Source organism: Molothrus aeneus, chromosome 7 (assembly GCF_037042795.1).
Source record: "Molothrus aeneus isolate 106 chromosome 7, BPBGC_Maene_1.0, whole genome shotgun sequence".
Lineage (NCBI taxonomy): Eukaryota > Metazoa > Chordata > Aves > Passeriformes > Icteridae > Molothrus > Molothrus aeneus.
The window spans coordinates 37375859-37393448 of NC_089652.1; the positions used below are offsets into that span (position 1 = coordinate 37375859).

Genomic DNA, 17590 nt, shown 5'->3' on the forward strand with positions numbered 1-17590 from the left:
TCGGGGGTGACAGGGGTGGGGGTTCCTGTCCCCAGCTCCTCCTTGTACAACACCTGTGGGATGAGGGGCAAAAAACAGAATCAAAGCAGCACCAAAACCACCCAGAGCACCAGAGCGCGGCTGCTGACACAGCCTGGGGGGAAAAATCCCTTGGGATAAAAAACTCATTTAAACCCTGCTAGGACTGAGGCTGAAGGAGGGTGGATTTAGATGGTATATTGGGAAAAAAATATATATTTATATATAAATAATATTCTCTATTATATATTGTAAAAAATTCTATATAATATGTAAAATGCATATTAATCAATAAATATAGAATTTTATATTTTAAACATTTAAAAATATATTTTGTATTACACACATATAATTTCTAGCTCTCTCCTGGTTTCTGTGGCACTTCCCTCGCCTTTCCACACATTCCAACCCTCCCAGAACACTTCCAATGTATCCCTGCCATATTTGCTAAAGGAAAAGGCACCAAACCCAAAGGAAAAGGCTCAAACCCAAAGGAAAAGCACCAATCCCAAAGGCAAAGTCAGCAAACCCAAAGGAAAAGGCTCCAAACTGAACGGAAAAGGCTCAAACCCAAGGGAAAAGGCTCAAACCCAAAGGAAAAGGCTCAATCCCAAGGCAGGAGCAATGCAGGCACCAATCCCAGCTGATTTCCCATCCCACACCCATCACAGCCACAGATTTGGGTCACAGAAGGAATAGGTTGGGTTTTATACATGGCAAAACCAGGGGAAATCAAAAATAATCAAGGATTGAAGTGATTAATGAAAGGAAAAGCAGATCATAAAAAAATATGGCAGGAGAAAAGATGGGAAGAAGGGATCCAAACTCATTAGTGATGGATCTAATCAAAATAAATCGGGGATTACACAGGGAAAAATGGCAGAACACAAGGAAGGGGATGCTCTGGTGTCAATCAATTATTTTGGGGTTAAGAATTTTTTTAAATCAATTAAGAGGGATATTTTTTTTGGCTTTTGGAACTCAAATCTACCGAGCTAATGTGTTCTTGATTGCGTTTGACCCTCTCAATCTCGGGGGTGACAGGGGTGGGGGTTCCTCTCCCCAGCTCCTCCTTGTACAACACCTGTGGGATGAGGGGCAAAAAACAGAATCAAAGCAGCACCAAAACCACCCAGAGCACCAGAGAGGGGCTGCTGACACAGCCTGGGGGGAAAAATCCCTTGGGATAAAAAACTCATTTAAACCCTGCTAGGACTGTGGCTGAAGGAGGGTGGATTTAGGTGGGATTTTGGGGAAAAATATATATTTACATATAAATAATATTCTATATAATATATTATAAATAATTCTATATCATATATAAAATGCATATTAATCAATTAATATAGAATTTTATATTTTAAACATTTAAAAATATATTTTGTATTACACACATATAATTTCTAGCTCTCTTCCGGTTTTAGTGGCCCTTCCCTCGCCTTTCCAAACATTCCAACCCTCCCAGAACACTTCCAATGTATCCCTGCCATATTTGCTAAAGGAAAAAGCACCAAACCCAAAGGCAAATTCACCAAACCCAAAGGGAAAAGGCACAAACCCAAAGGAAAAGCACCAATCCCAAAGGAAAAGGCTCAAACCCAAAGGCAAATTCACCAAACCCAAAGGGAAAAGGCTCAAACCCAAAGGAAAAGGCACCAATCCCAAAGGCAAAGACACCAAACCCAAAGGAAAAGGCTCAAACCCAAAGGAAAAGGCTCAAACCCAAAGGAAAAGGCTCAGTCCCAAGGCAGGAGCAATGCAGGCACCAATCCCAGCTGATTTCCCATCCCACACCCATCACAGCCACAGATTTGGGTCACACAAGGAATAGTTTGGGTTTTATACATGGGAAACCAGGGGAAATCAAAAATCATCAAGGATTGAAGTGATTAATGAAAGGAAAAGCAGATCACAAAAAATATGGCAGGAGAAAAACGAAGAAGGGATCCAAACTCATTAGTGATGGATCTAATCAAAATAAATCGGGGATTACACAGGGAAAAATGGCAGAACACAAGGAAGGGGATGCTCTGGTGTCAATCAATTATTTTGGGGTTAAGAATTTTTTTAAATCAATTAAGAGGGATATTTTTTTTGGCTTTTGGAACTCAAATCTACCGAGCTAATGTGTTCTTGATTGCGTTTGACCCTCTCAATCTCGGGGGTGACAGGGGTGGGGGTTCCTGTCCCCAGCTCCTCCTTGTACAACACCTGTGGGATGAGGGGCAAAAAACAGAATCAAAGCAGCACCAAAACCACCCAGAGCACCAGAGCGCGGCTGCTGACACAGCCTGGGGGGAAAAATCCCTTGGGATAAAAAACTCATTTAAACCCTGCTAGGACTGTGGCTGAAGGAGGGTGGATTTAGATGGTATATTGGGAAAAAATATATATTTATATATAAATAATATTCTGTATTATATATTATAAAAAATTCTATATAATATGTAAAATGCATATTAATCAATAAATATAGGATTTTATATTTTAAACATTTAAAAATATATTTTGTATTACACACATATAATTTCTAGCTCTCTCCTGGTTTCTGTGGCACTTCCCTCGCCTTTCCACACATTCCAACCCTCCCAGAACACTTCCAATGCATCCCTGCCACATTTGCTAAAGGAAAAGGCCCCAAACCCAAAGGCCTCACCAAACCCTAGGGAAAAGTCTCAAACCCAAAGGAAAAGCACCAATCCCAAAGGAAAAGCCACCAAATTCAAAGGAAAAGGCACCAAACCCCAAAAAAAGGCTCAAACCCACAGAAAAAGGCTCAAACCCAAAGGAAAAAGCACCAAACCCAAAGGAAAAGGCTCCAACCCAAAGGAAAAGGCTCAGTCCCAAGGCAGGAGCAATGCAGGCACCAATCCCAGCTGATTTCCCATCCCACACCCATCACAGCCACAGATTTGGGTCACACAAGGAATAGTTTGGGTTTTATACATGGCAAAACCAGGGGAAATCAAAAATAATCAAGGATTGTAGTGATTAATGAAAGGAAAAGCAGATCATAAAAAATATGGCAGGAGAAAAGATGGGAAGAAGGGATCCAAACTCATTAGTGATGGATCTAATCAAAATAAATCGGGGATTACAGAGGGAAAAATGGCAGAACACAAGGACGGGGATGTTCTGGTGTCAATCAATTATTTTGGGGTTAAGATTTTTTTTAAATCGATTAGGAGGGATTTTTTTTTGGCTTTTGGAACTCAAATCTACCGAGCTAATGTGTTCTTGATTGCGTTTGACCCTCTCAATCTCGGGGGTGACAGGGGTGGGGGTTGCTCTCCCCAGCTCCTCCTTGTACAACACCTGTGGGGCAACAGGGCAGTCAAAAAGAGGTAAAAACAAAAAAAAGATCTGCATTTGGCGGAGGGAATTAATGGAATTTTATGCCCACTAAATGTAGTAGAAAGCAGGAAAAATTAGGGAGCATAAATCAGTTATTAATTGTGATAAATTCAGCTGGGAATACAAATCCAACTGCCTGGGTAGGCTCCAGCAGAGGAACAAAGTATTATAGGAAGGGGATTCAGCAAATTATTTTAAAAAATAGGTTTAAAAATGCAAAATAGCTTAAAGTTCAGGGAAAAAAAATAATGCACATGAAACATTGAGAGTTAAATTATAAGAAAAATATTTTAAAAAAGTATATAAAATATGGTGCTAAAAACATAAGAGCAGAAAGGCAAATTTTATGAGTTAATTTGAGGAGATTTAAAGTTTGCAGGTGTTAAATAGTTACAGAAAATGGAGTTTTCCCCTGTAATGATAAAAAGATACCGAGCTAAAATTCTCCTGGTTACGTTTGACCCTCTCCATCTCAGGAGTGACAGGAACTGGGGTGCCAACCCCCAGCCCCTCCTTGTACAACACCTGTGGGCAGCAGGAGTGTGGAAATTAAAACAAAATATAAAATAAAATAAAATAATAAAAAAAAAATAAAAAAAAAAAAATAAAAATGGAAGGAAAGGGGAGGACAGGGAGGTCAGGGAAGAGAGAGAGAGAGAGGAGAGAAATAATATTGTGAAACTGCAAAGTGTGGGAAAAAAAGAGTTTTGCTTTGGTCAAAGCTCAGCACAAAACCCTCAAGGAAAAGAACCAGGTGATGATGCTGTCACCTCAGCCAGGGCCAGAGCTGCTGGAATGTTCCAAGGCACCTGGAAATTCCCTGGCAAAGACTTTTCCCTACTCCAGCTCCAGATGTTCTGCCAGGATTGCAGCCAGGCTGAGATGCCTGTCCCTGTCCCAGGATCTCTGCCAGGACTGAACTCCAGGTGGGATTTGGGCAGAGTGACCCCAAGAGGTCACAAATTCAACCAGAACTGCGGAACAAAGTGGTGGCACGGTGCTCTTCCGAGTGGATGTGTCGGGAGGGGGAATTCCAGACAGGAATTCACTCCTGCCGCACTTCTCCCATCTCTACTGGATGTTCTTGGTGTTCCTTCACTGCCATGAGCTGGGAATGCCACCTGAGCTCCTCACAAAGCCCTGGGGACACAGCAGAGCCCCAGCAGGACAGGGACAGGGACAGGGGCAGGGACAGACCTCTCACTGCTTCCAACCCAAAGCATTCCCTGTCCTGTGACTCAGGAAGGGCTGAGAGTCCATTTCCCTTTGGCAGGAGGTGCTGGAAGGGTGGGCTCTGCTCCTGAGGAGCAGTGACACCATTCCCACAGGGAATATGTCCTTGGGAAGCAAAGGAAGGCCCTGCTCCAGGGCTTTAATTCCTGAGGTTAAAATCTTCCATCTGGAGCAAGGGCACGAGTCAACTCGAGGGGAAAATGGAAACTTGAGGATCCTGCCAGGGCTTCAGGGGGTTGATAAGGAAGGATTGCTCCCAGCACACCCAAGGATGTGACATGGAGGGGTTACAGGGGCTGGGTGTGGGTTTGGAAGGGGAGCAGGGGTGCAGATCCCTCAGTACCGAGCTGATGTGCTCCTGGTTCCGTCGGACCCGCTCCATCTCCGGCGTCACCGGCGTGGCAGTGCCAGCCCCTAAACCCTCCTTGTACAACACCTGTGAGGGACAACAGCAGTGCCACGAAAACCCCACTCAGCACAGGCCAGACCCACCAGATCCCACTGTTATGGGATTGTGTTTAGAGTTAGGATCACTTGGGGTTCATCACACGCTCGTTCCAGAGGCAGGGATTAAGGAAGAGGCTGTGGGGGATTATTCTGTGAATGGGTCACTGCAGAGAGGAGATAAAGGCTCGGGGTAAAACAAACGTGGGGAGAAACACCACAACTCCACAGGGATGTTCTGCTGCCCAGTTTAGCTCAGGAAATGCCAGGATTATTTTCAGGCAGGTTTGTTCTTAGAAGAAAAGCGCATGAAGGTGTAAATCCCCCCGAAAGCACAAACAGTGGAAGATCAATGAGTTAAAACCCAGCCGGGACTACGCCCCCGAGGAAGAACAAGGTTAGGGTGTTAGGAGCACAGGATTATAACAAGAGCCCGTTGTTATAAGTCCTGCAGGGTGGAAATACCGAGCTAATCTGCTCCTGGTTGCGTTTGACCCGCTCCATTTCTGGGGTCACGGGCGTGGGGGTGCCTGTGCCCAGCTCCTCCTTGTACAACACCTGTGGGACACAAGCAGGGTCAGAGCAGCCCTGGGACACCTCTGACCTGCTCACTGCCGTTGCAAACTGGGATTGTACACAGGTGAAAACACAATTCACACCCCTCAGGATCTTCCTCAGCACCAGCTCAGAGTAATTTCCCTTCAATTCTTCATTTAAAGGACACAAATTCAAATATTCTCCTGACCCTGCCCTGAGAGGGATCTTTTACTTCTCATCTTAGTTCAGGAAATATGATAGAATTACTTTTTAGGCAGTCAGTATTTCTTTATAGGATTAATAAATAGCTTAATCTTTTCTGGAATTGTTCAGTGTACAAAGACTTCATTGTGGGTTTTACTCATTTTCACTTCTGTTTGTTTGCACCACTATTTTACTTTGGGTTAAACCTCTAGGAAACAAAAACAACTGAGTGCCATCACTCATGTTGTGAGGTTTAACTTATCCTGTAGTTATTTGGTTTTTAAAAATGGTATTTTTCATGAAATGAGGAGTTTATGGGGTTGGAATGGGGTTGGAATTATGAAATGTGGTTGGAATAACCCCAACCATGTGGGAATACCTGACAAGTGTATTGCTACATTTTGACTCACAGCTCCTCTTGCAAGTAGGAAAATCCTTGTACCAAAACAAAACTTGCACCAAAACAAACTAACAAAAAAAAAATTCACTCCTTGGTGTCATTGAAACAAAAAAATCAATTACAGCAAAGGAAAATAACTTGTGGTGAAGGTTAGAAAAAATGAGGAATCATTTGGAAAAACAACTCAGTTGTCCATAAGTGAGCTGTGAAATTTACACTTGACTGGATATGGGAAGATTTTGTTTTCTCTTGTAATTATAAGGGAATATATATATTATATATTTGTCACACAAAAAGGCTTCAAATAGGTTTATCCCTCAAAGTTCTGTGATCCTGCTCCCTTTTTTCCCAGTCAAGCTTCAACACATAACCTGGGTAATTTTTTTTCCTAGCTCTGTGTTCAGAAAAGGCCACGGAAGACACACAGGCAGCGACTGATGGGGATAATTCCTGTAAAACTCAGGTATTTCAATTTCCTGCTGCTGGCCACGGGGATTTGGGAGAGCTGGAGCTTTCTCAAGAGGAAAAGGCCCTGGAGAGGGCAGAGAGCAGGGAATTCCTGGGCTGATGTGCAAGGAACAGGGAATTCCAGGGAACAGGGACATTCCCGAGATGATGGGCAGGGGACAGGGACATTCCAGGAACAGGGACATTCCAGGGAACAGGGACAGGGACATTAATTACCGAGCTGATGTGCTTCTGGGTCTCCTTGACGCGCTTCACCTCGGGCAGGTCGGGAATGGGAGTCCCTTTGCCGATGCTCTCCTTGTACTTCACCTGCCAAGGAACAGGAATTAGGGGAGGGAAAAGGATCTATGGGACAGCTTTCAAAGGTTCATAAAGAGATTTATCCTGATCTGTGCACAGGGGAAGTTTAAAGGTCCTTTCCACCACTTTCCCCTCACCTTCCCAAGGGATCTGTGGCAAGGCAACTCAGCTGTTGAGTCATTGGGAATGGCACTGAAAGGGTTTTATAAAACCAGATAAATTCCTTTACACCTGACACTATTTGGCCTTTCTACCAACCAAAGGAGAATTTGGGATGTGTAAGAATCATCACACAGCGTTTCAGCAGTGACAGTGCCATTGCATTTCTGCTTTGCCAACAACAAAAAAAGCCTTTCACAAGAACATTTTTAACATTTTCAACACATTCTGCATCAACAAACTAGCTGCAGTGTTAGTGCATGACACTAAATGATATCACCATTCAAAAAAAACATGGAGGAGGTTTAGGAGCTTTGAAATAAAAATAATAGGCAAAATAGAGGGCTGTGACCTTTTAGGTAACATCCAAGTTTGCCAGGACAAAACAAACCAAAAAATTCACCACCAGAAAATTCAGTCTGAGCAGGGTAAAACAGATTTTCCTGGGAGATGGTCCCACCCTGCAACAGGTTGTGGAATCTTCATCCTGTGGGATACTCAAAACTCAACTCATCCTAAAGCTGAGCCACAGCTCAGCTAGATGGAATAGATTATTTCAACACTTCCCTTCCCACCTAAATATTTCTTATTTTCTGTCCAAACTATATCTGAGATGAGATCAAATTTACAGCAAGAGCTTTTGTGGTTTAGAAATGGGTTGTGAGTAAGAAATAGAATGTTAATCATTAGAGAGGTTACTGTTAAAGTAACAAGAATGGGCAAAAACTTCAAGAAAGTCACCCTTGACTGGTTGGGTTATTGCCAAACCACTGTTAGCAAGATGTAAAGAAAAGAAAAATAGAAAAAAAATATTATTTCAAGTTGAATTAGCAGCAGTAGAGTGAGTATTAAAAACCAATCCTTGTGTACCGAGCTGATATTATCCTGGGTTCGTTTAACTCTCTGCATCTCTGGGGTCTTTTCAATTGTGGTTCCAGTTCCAATATCTTCTTTATACAAAATCTTAACATTTAGAATGAAGACAACAAGGTTAAGCATCCAAAACACAACATTCTTGCTCCCAGACACTGAATTTGGACACAATGGAGCAGCTGAAAGCCCAGAGGATCCACTCTGGTCCCTGCCTCTCTGAAGGTGTCCAAAGTGAGCACCATTTGGGGAAAAAAAGAGCTGATTTTTTTATATTTAATGCTTTTTAAGTAGGAGATAATTTATACAATAAATCAAAATATCAAATATATTTCAGTAGAATATTCCTGGGCTAGTGGAAGGAGTCCCTGCCCATGGCAGGATGGAAGATGAGCTTTAGGTCCCTTCCACCCATTCCATAATTCCATAATCAAAACATCTGTGGGCTAATTTTTGAATTGACGATCATTATTTGCTCTTATTTGATTTATACAAATATTTTCCACTCTGTACTTGGTTAATGGTGCTGGAGGCAAAATGCCACAGGAGACTTGATGGCAACAGGAACTGGGCAGCAACTCAGGCACACAGAGCACAAGGGGCAGCAGGACAGGGAGGGACTGGCACGGGAACAGCACAAAGGAAAGGGACAATAATTATATTCATTTCATGAGGGATTGTCTAACTCCATCACAGCTGTGCCTGTGAAAGAGGGCAATACCCCACAAAAACAGCAGGAAAAACACTTTATAAAACCAGCTAAACCTACTGTAGGAGAAGCACCAAAAACTGTAATTTTATTAAAGATATTAAACTATATTTTTTGGGCTGAGGAGTGAAGACAGAGGTGACCATACCGAGCTGAAATTCTTCTGGTTTTCCTTCACCCTCAGGATTTCTGGGGTGTCCTGAACCACTGTGACTTTTCCTTTGCTGTTCTGTAGATCTGACTGATACTGAAGCTGTGAAAATGAAAAATGGGAAATGTTAATTCTATGCTGTACAAATTCCCTCACAGTTTTCTTCAAAAATGAGATAAATATGGTTTTGGGGGTTTTTTTACTTATTTCTGGACATACATTGCTAAAGTTCTTCTGATTCTCTCGGACCCTCTGCATTTCTGGTGTGTCAGCCACAGGCACATAGTAGGGCATGCTCTTCTCTGCATCTTCCTTGTATTTTTTCTGATGGAAAACCCCAAATGGATTAAAATAGAAAACAGAAAAGCAGCAAGAAGGAACTGGAGTTATTGATTGTTGAGTAGTGCCCATCTTTGTGGAAATGTGAGTTCTTCTCTGCCTGGTAGAAACTGAGATTATGCCTCTGTGCAAGATTTATTTTAGACAGCAGGTTATTGAGGAGTAGAAAATTAAGAAGAATCTGCTTAAAGAAGAATTAGCTTTGCAAAGCAAGAGAAATTATCATGTCACTTGACACAGCAGTAAAATTAATTTGATTATTGCAGTAGAATTCCAGAGCTCTGGAAAGATTTGTTCTGAAGGTTGTGGGAGGTGGTTATTTGGGTGTTTCATTAGTATTTCCTGGAGTTCCCACATGAGCAGGATTAATGGCTGCACTCAAGATACCTGGCTGGAAAGGTTCTTGACCTGCTGGGCATGAATAATCTCTGGAGTATCAACAACACTGGTGTAGTTGGCTTTCTCCATTTCTGCCAATTGTTTGTATTTGATCTGTCGGGCAAAGCTCACGTTTAGGGGCCTCTGCACAACAGCTCGCTCTGGGTTTACCCAGGAAAATCTGAATTTTCCTTCCTGAGGAGCTCAGAGGGTCAGGGTGGCACAGACCTGGCTGGCGATGTCGGTGGCGTTCCTGGCGCGCACGAAATCCGGGGTCTCCAGCGCCAGCTCGGTCAGGCCCTTCCCGCGGATCTCCTGCTCCAGGGCCCGCTTGTACTCCTTCTGCAGGGAGACAGGGATGGGGAGGGAAAAGGGCTCAGGTCCACAGACACACTCCAGGAACAGGGCCAGCCCCAGCCAGGACAGAGCCCATCCCAACCAGGAACAGAGCCCATCCCAAAGAGGAACAGTGCCCATCCCACAGAGGAACAGTGCCCATCCCAAAGAGGAACAGAGCCCATCCTAACCAGGAACAGAGCCCATCCCAAAGAGGAACAGAGCCCATCCCAACCAAGAACAGTGCCCATCCCAAAGAGGAACAGAGCCCATCCTAACCAGGAACAGAGCCAATCCCAAAGAGGAACAGTGCCCATCCTAACCAGGAACAGAGCCAATCCCAACCAGCAACAGAGCCCATCCCAAAGAGGAACAGAGCCCATCCCAACCAAGAACAGTGCCCATCCCAACCAGGAACAGAGCCCATCCCAACCAGGAACAGAGCCCATCCCAACCAGGAACAGTGCCCATCCCAACCAGGAACAGAGCCAATCCCAAAGAGGAACAGAGCCCATCCCAAAGAGGAACAGTGCCCATCCTAACAAAGAACAGAGCCAATCCCAAACCAGGAACAGAGCCAATCCCAAACCAGGAACAGAGCCAATCCCAAACCAGGAACAGTGCCCATCCCAACCAGGAACAGAGCCAATCCCAAACCAGGAATACCACCAATCCCAACCAAGAACAGTGCCCATCCCAACCAGGAACAGAGCCCATCCTAACCAGGAACAGAGCCCATCCCAAAGAGGAACAGTGCCCATCCCAAAGAGGAATAGTGCCCATCCTAACCAGGAACAGAGCCAATCCCAAACCAGGAAGAGTGCCCATCCCAACCAGTAACAGAGCCAATCCCAAACCAGGAATACCACCAATCCCAACCAGGAACAGTGCCCATCCCAACTAGGAACAGGGCCAGTCCCAACCAGGAACAGTGTCCATCCCAGTCAGGAACATGGCAGGCATCCCAACAGGGCATGGCAGAGGGCTCAGATTCACGGCCACACACCAGGAACAGGGCCAGCCCCAGCCAGGAACAGAGTTCATCCCAACCCAGGAACAGAGCCAATCCCAAACCAGGAGTACCACCAATCCCAACCAGGAACAGTGCCCATCCCAAAGAGGAATAGCACAAATCCCAAACCAGAAACAGAGCCAATCCCAAACCAGGAACAGAGCCCATCCCAACCAGAAACAGAGGCAATCCCAACCAGCAATAATGCCCATCCCAAACCAGGAATAGTGCCTGTCCCAAACCAGGAACAGTGCCAATCCTAAACCAGGAATACCTCTAATATCAACTCATAATCATGCACACAAATGATGTAATTTTAAGCTATTTCAGTTTGTGCTTCCTTACTTAAATCTTGGTTTAGTCCCTTGATTAATCAACTCATGAGTCCCTTGAGTGACTGTTGATCCCAGCTCCTGTTTCCCATCTGAATTCCTGACAGTGACTGTGAACCCAGGAAAGAGCTCCCTTAAAAGTCCACTTTGACCCTTATTCCCTCATCCATGTTCTTTCCTGGCCTCTACTCAAGAGTTTCCAGGGAATTATGAAGTTCAAACCAGCTGAAAGGCAGGAATGGATGGGAGACTGGGAAAGAATTCCTGGCTGGGATGAATTCCCAGAGCAGCTGTGGCTGCCCCTGGATCCCTGGCAGTGTCGCAGGCCAGGCTGGACCCTGGGGCTTGGAGCAGCCAGGGATGGCACAAGGTGTCCCTCCTAGGGCAGCTGGATATTCCATCCACTCAGGCATTTTCCAAGCAGCTCTCCCATACCTCGTTCAGGATTTGAGTGGCATTCTTGGCTCTCAGCATGTCTGGAGTCTCTTCTAAGGCTGTCAGTCCTTTCCCTTTGACTCCTTCCTCCAGATCCTTCCTGTACTCTTTCTGCAGGAGAAGGAGAAGGAAAAACACTGCAAAGCCAGACCAAAGGGAGTTTTACACTCTACCAACTTTGTTGCAAAAAACTTAAAGAAAACGAAAGAAAAAAGAGTTCCAAAAGCTCCAAAAGAAAAGAAGGAAAAAAAAAAAGAAATTTGAAAACCAAGAAAGAATATTGTACAGGGTTATGGAAGAAGTAGTCCAACAAAAGATAGGGATTATTGTGGAAGATAAATTGCCAAGGCACACACATATGGACCAGTTAGGCTGAGGGAAGTCAGAGAGGGGCAGCACATGGGAATACGGTTAAGGGACAAGGAAGAAATATCCATGGCAAATTAGCTGACAGCACAAAATGGATGTGAACATGCTCAGTGTGGGTGGGCAGGAGAGTGGGGAAGAAGAAGTGGGAGTGCTGGAGGTGCTGCAGGAGGCAGAGGAAGGAAGCCCAGAGGAGCTGGTACCTCGCTCGCTATTTTGGTGGCGTATTTGACATGCAAGAGGGATGGTGTGACCTCCAGGCCAGTGAGGTTCCTGCCCTTCATGGACTCTTCAAAGTCCTTCTTATATTCTTTCTAATGAGAGCAAGAAGAAGAAGAAGGAAAAAAAAAAAAAGAAAAAAAAAGGCAAAACAGCAAATATTTATTACAGTATTTTCATTATGTGCAAAGCTGGGGGTGTGTCAAAATCACTGGGTACAGCTGATGCTAAATTCTCTTCCTACTAAAACTTGTGAAGCAGATCATTGCTTTCTATGGAAATAGGACCTGATCCAGCTTTTATTTTTTATATTTATACTCATTTATCTATGCAGAGAAAGCATTCAAAGGTACCACAAGGACTAACAGCCTTACACAGCTGCTTTGCAGCCTCCATCTGGGCCAGAAGAGGAATAAGCCTCAAATAAACACAAAAAAACTGCTCAAGAAAAGAAAATGACAGGTCAGGGGAGAACCTCTGACAGCAGAGACACACAGGGAATAAAAGAATTTCTCAAAAATGGAGTTTTGAGGTGAAAAAAAAAAGAATAAGAACACTTTCTGTGTCCTGTGATAATACACAAACACTGTGTTGTATTGTAAAAGCGAAATTAATTTTGTGCCACATTTCTTATTCAAAGACTTATTTAAGCTTCATTTACCAATAAAAATTACAGATAAACTCATTTCATGACAGGAAAGTGCCATGAATGTTTAATGCAGCATTTAACAACCATCATAAAGAAATAGGAAATTACTATAATTTTCAGTCTATCAGCCTGCACAAGGTGCAAGCAGAATTGCCTGTTAAAACCCTAAGTTTAATATAAAAAAGAAATTTTAAAGCTTTTCAGCCTATCAGTATTGATTTTACCTCACTCTGCATGAGCTGAGACTCCTTTGCAGTCAGATATGTGGGAGTTTCAAAGTCCAACATGGGCTTTCCTTTTTCCTTCTCATATTTTTCTCTGTATTTCACCTGAGAAGAAAAGACAGAAAATCACCCTCCTAAATAATCAAAGACCTAATTAACTGTGTAGTATGTGCCTACTATCAACAGTTATGGGATAAAAATGAGATGTCTAATGCAGTTTGCCTTCCTGAAATCTGTGTTATGGATCAGCAAATGTAAAATTTGGTGTCCAGGAGGTAAAATGCCCATGGAGAGGATTCCTGCTTCAAGTTCTGTTCTCCACATTTTCAGAGTGCTCAGTGAGGGAATGCTGTGGCCAAGCCAGAGCCTGATCCCAAACTGGAGCAACAAGGACTGACTTAAAAATTAATTACAGCCTCATTACCAACAGCCTGATTAACAACCATTTCCTTATGGTCCTTGGCTCTGGGGCCTTTTTGCCTCTCCATGCCTTGAACACCCCTGGCAGTGCCCAAGGCCAGGCTGGAGCAGCCTGGGATGGTGGGAAGTATCCCTGTCCAAGGCAGGGGTGGATGTGATAATCCTAAATGTCCCAAACCCTTCTGGAATTCTGTGCCAAGCACCAGAACAATCAGCTGTGGCCCTTGGTGTTCTTGCAGTAATTCCTCTCTTGCTTTACAGCCAATAAATACTGGGAACAGAGAGGATCAGAGACCAAATCAGACTGTGAATTTGTCTGGAGTGATCCACTGCTTTATTCCAGAGGGGAAAACTCCAGGCATATGATAGTTTTGGTTAAAGCCATTTTGGATGCAGAGCTCTCCTTTGGATCATGGAATGGATGAAGCAGTTGGAAATCCGCTGTCAGAAACAACCCTAATTCCTTCAGTTCCCAGTTTCTGTGATTCCCAGGTCCTTTTTTCTCCAGAGATAAATCCCCCTGATAAATGTATTATCCTGTGTAAAAAGATCCATGCACAGCAGAGATGAGCAGCAGGATTGGCTCTGGAATGAAGGAATCACAGGGAGATTTTATCCGTGTATTTTATGTGTTCTGCACTTGGAAATGGGCAGGTTCTGCTCCCTGGATCCTCGCCCAGGGGTGCAGTGCTGGTGGGGCAGAGAGGCACAGGGAATGTCCCAGCCTGGAGGATTCACTGGAGGGATTTTGATGGAATTTGGAGCTCAGTGAGTTGGGATAAGGACAAACACACGTCCAACTTACGTGGCTCTGGAGCTCTGAGGCCTCCCTGAGATGAACCTGTTCAAGATTATCTGGCACCACATGGTAGTGACCCTTACTCTTCTCATATTGCTTCTTGTACTGGTACTGAAGGGAAGGTGTCAAAAATCATCTCAATCAAAAAAAAAAAACCCTCAGCAAATTTACTTCTTAGGTCCAAAGAAAGCAACACTTCAACGGAATATCAGAGAGAAATTAGAAATGCAAGAAGTAAAACAAAATCCAAGAAGTTTAGAATTGATATTGGGGGTTAAAGATGTGAGGGAATAGTTATTTTTTTATGGTCATTTGGATTGCAACAAAGGTTTTGTCCAAACCAGGATTAAAAGAAGAAAAAGAAAGAGGAGAAAACACAGTGGGTAATGAAAAGGCTGTACCAGGCAATAAAGGTTTTGCCTTTTCTCATTATCAATTATTTTGTTAGGCATAACTAGGTGGATTTACAATAGGGAAGTGTTAAACAAACATCCAGTAAAAGTAAAAAAAGTAAAGTAAAAACAAAATCCAGATAAAAACAACAAAAAAATTAAATATAGTAATCAGCAAAGAAAAAAGGAAAAAATAAAAAAAGGTATTTGTTAGTGTGGTGCAATCAGTTAAAAATGGGATCAAGAACCAATCCAGTAAAAATGATCAGAGGATTTAAAAGATGAGCAGTTCTGCAGTCAGTTAAAATGGGATCAAGAGCCAACCCAGTGGAGATGATCAGTGTTTACAATATTAGCAGTGCTACAGGAGATGAGGATTCCCCGTCCCAGGGCACAGGCACGGGGCAGCCGCCGGTTAAGGAGGCACCATTGGGAAGCAGAGGAAGAGATCACTACCAGGTGATGCCCATGGAGGTGCCCCAGGGAGCAGCTGTTACAGGAGGAGTTAGCAGGGAATTCCCAAGGGAATTCCCACCCTGGGAGCTGCGGGATCACCGGGAGCTTACAGCACTGGCGAGCTGGCTCGTGCTCAGCACGTGGTTCATCAGCAGCGACTCCTTCATGTCCGTCACGGGCTTGTGCAGCTTCTTCAGGTCTGCCTTGTACTTCACCTGAAGGGAATAAGGGTCAAACCCATCAGGAGAGGGCCCTGCCGCTCCAGCCGGGCCTGGGGAGGTTCCAACCACACAAAGGAGGGATTTGGGAAAGCAGGATGGGATCTCCTCCCAGGAAAAGCCAAAGTGAACGTACCTCGCTGGCCATGTTGTGGGCGTCCTTCAGGGTCTTGTAGATTTTGGCCTCCTTCAAATCATATTTTGGCTTTTTACCCAACTCTTTGGCAAAGTTCTCCTTGTATTTCACCTAAAGAGAGAACAACCAGGTGTCACAGCTGCTCTGCAAGACTCACTCTGCAGAGGGGCCCCGTTTCGGTGGGGCTGGCTGGCAGAAGAAGGAAAGTGCAGGAACTTGAAGGTGTTCACTGGAAACAGGATTATTTCAAAAATGACCTGACATGGAAAGAAAATCTACACCTATCTGACATTCACAAGATACCACTTGCAATTTGTCATCCAGTGCAAAGGTCACACCTCCTCATTGTAAAAATAAAAGAGCCAAGAGAATTGTGTTGCCAAAATTCTGACCCTTGGAGGTGAAGAGTTTTTCACTTGATGGGAACAGTCCATTGATTTAAGATGTTTCACAGAGACAGATATAATAAGAGTAAAATACAAGAAAATTATATATATATATATAATATAATTATTATATATAATATATAAAGATAATAATGCAAGAGTATATGAAAGAGTGTTAAGAAGAAATTTTTATACACTTCTTGGAGAAATAAGAGCTTTAAAAAAACCTCAAGACTTTAGAGCACTGAAGATGTCAATACATCAAATATTTTTCTATCTATTGTTATGCACACAGTGTGTTCTGTCTGGATGGAAGGAGGACATTAATCACGAACAGAGTAGTGACACAATTAATTACTAATGATAAATAATTAATTAGATTCTACAGGAGTTTTAGTAACACTTCCAAACCACATCAGTTGTAGCCAAGTCAAACACAGCACTGGGAGCCATCAGAATCCAGCAGATCCAGCCTGGAGGCACAGGAATATCGACAGGAATGAGAGTTTTTAAACCCAAAAGGAGAGTTGCTGGGAGATCAATGCAAAATCAAAAGCAAGCAAGCCAGACAGACAAAATCCCACTAAAAAACTCAACTGGAGACACAAAGTGGACATGATGCTTTACAAAGTTTATGAGAAGAGATGTTCAGGAGAGAAAACAACAGCTAAAGATGATGCCAAGCATTCTTTGCTCCCTCACTGCCCCTCCAGCAGCTCACTTTCCCTCAAAACCAAAATTATCTCAGCAAAGAATGTTTGAAAGACCAAGAGTGGAAAAAGAATGGAAAGCCAGGATCTCATCACTGAAGTGGAACAAACAGAACTTCTTCTTTTTCTTGTAGATGAATTTAGAATCCTTGGTTCTCCTGAGGAGATGCTTGGTTCTCCTGCAGACACCGTGGTGGACATTCCAACATCCAAACATGGCAGCAGACTCAGACAGACATGGAAAAAACAAAATCCCTTTTTTTCACATGGAAATACATGTGTAAAACTGAAAGGGCACAGACCTGTCTGCTGCCACTCCCAAATGGGCAATCCAGGCTCTGGTTTTCTGTTTTCCAAAGGTTTTGATGTTGGAAAAAGTCTAAGAAACAATAAACCTTCACACCAGTACAGGCTGCACTCCTCAGTGGGACTGATTCAGCCATTCAGACTGCTCTTCCATTAGGAAATTCCACCCAGTAAAATAATTTAATTAAAGTTTAAATTAAGTTTTAATAGAAGTTTGAAGAGTTAAAATGAACTTCTGGTGACTACTCACTGAAAATTACCAGCACCATTGTTCAGGTTGGTCATACATACACCTCTACACATGTATTTCCCTGTGGTTTTTTTTTCATTTTTGGACAATAACAGCTCAAACTTTAAGTTTTTAGGTGAAAAAGGTGAGTGTTCACATTATGTGAATGCACTAAAACCTTCCATAAAACAACCTGGAAACTCCAAAATCATTATGAAGGGCAGAATGACATGTAAAGCTTCACATGGTGCTGCAGAATTGCAAGATCATTATGCCAGCAAGAGACAACAATGCACAACAATGGCATTAAATGGCAGTTAATTAAAATTCTCTTACATGACTACTTAGCATATTTGCTTTCTTAAAGGTTCTCATCCAGGGGGTGTCATAGGAAGCAGCTC

The 17590-nt window shown here is 43.4% G+C and overlaps 1 protein-coding gene across 1 annotated transcript in view; it reads right to left on the reverse strand.

Annotated features, from left to right (window-relative positions):
* NEB (nebulin) overlaps nt 1-17590 on the reverse strand; it is a 100867-nt gene that overhangs the window by 12414 nt on the left and 70863 nt on the right. Inside the window, exons 115-129 of the mRNA XM_066553079.1 lie at nt 15559-15669; nt 15315-15419; nt 14363-14467; nt 13138-13242; nt 12249-12359; nt 11680-11790; nt 9793-9906; nt 9574-9678; nt 9067-9171; nt 8845-8949; nt 7988-8080; nt 6875-6967; nt 5515-5607; nt 3805-3897; nt 1010-1102 (exon numbers count right to left, since the gene is read on the reverse strand). Of these exons, the coding sequence (XP_066409176.1) occupies nt 1010-1102; nt 3805-3897; nt 5515-5607; nt 6875-6967; nt 7988-8080; nt 8845-8949; nt 9067-9171; nt 9574-9678; nt 9793-9906; nt 11680-11790; nt 12249-12359; nt 13138-13242; nt 14363-14467; nt 15315-15419; nt 15559-15669 (1542 nt within the window). The remainder of the gene's footprint in view (nt 1-1009; nt 1103-3804; nt 3898-5514; nt 5608-6874; nt 6968-7987; nt 8081-8844; nt 8950-9066; nt 9172-9573; nt 9679-9792; nt 9907-11679; nt 11791-12248; nt 12360-13137; nt 13243-14362; nt 14468-15314; nt 15420-15558; nt 15670-17590) is intronic.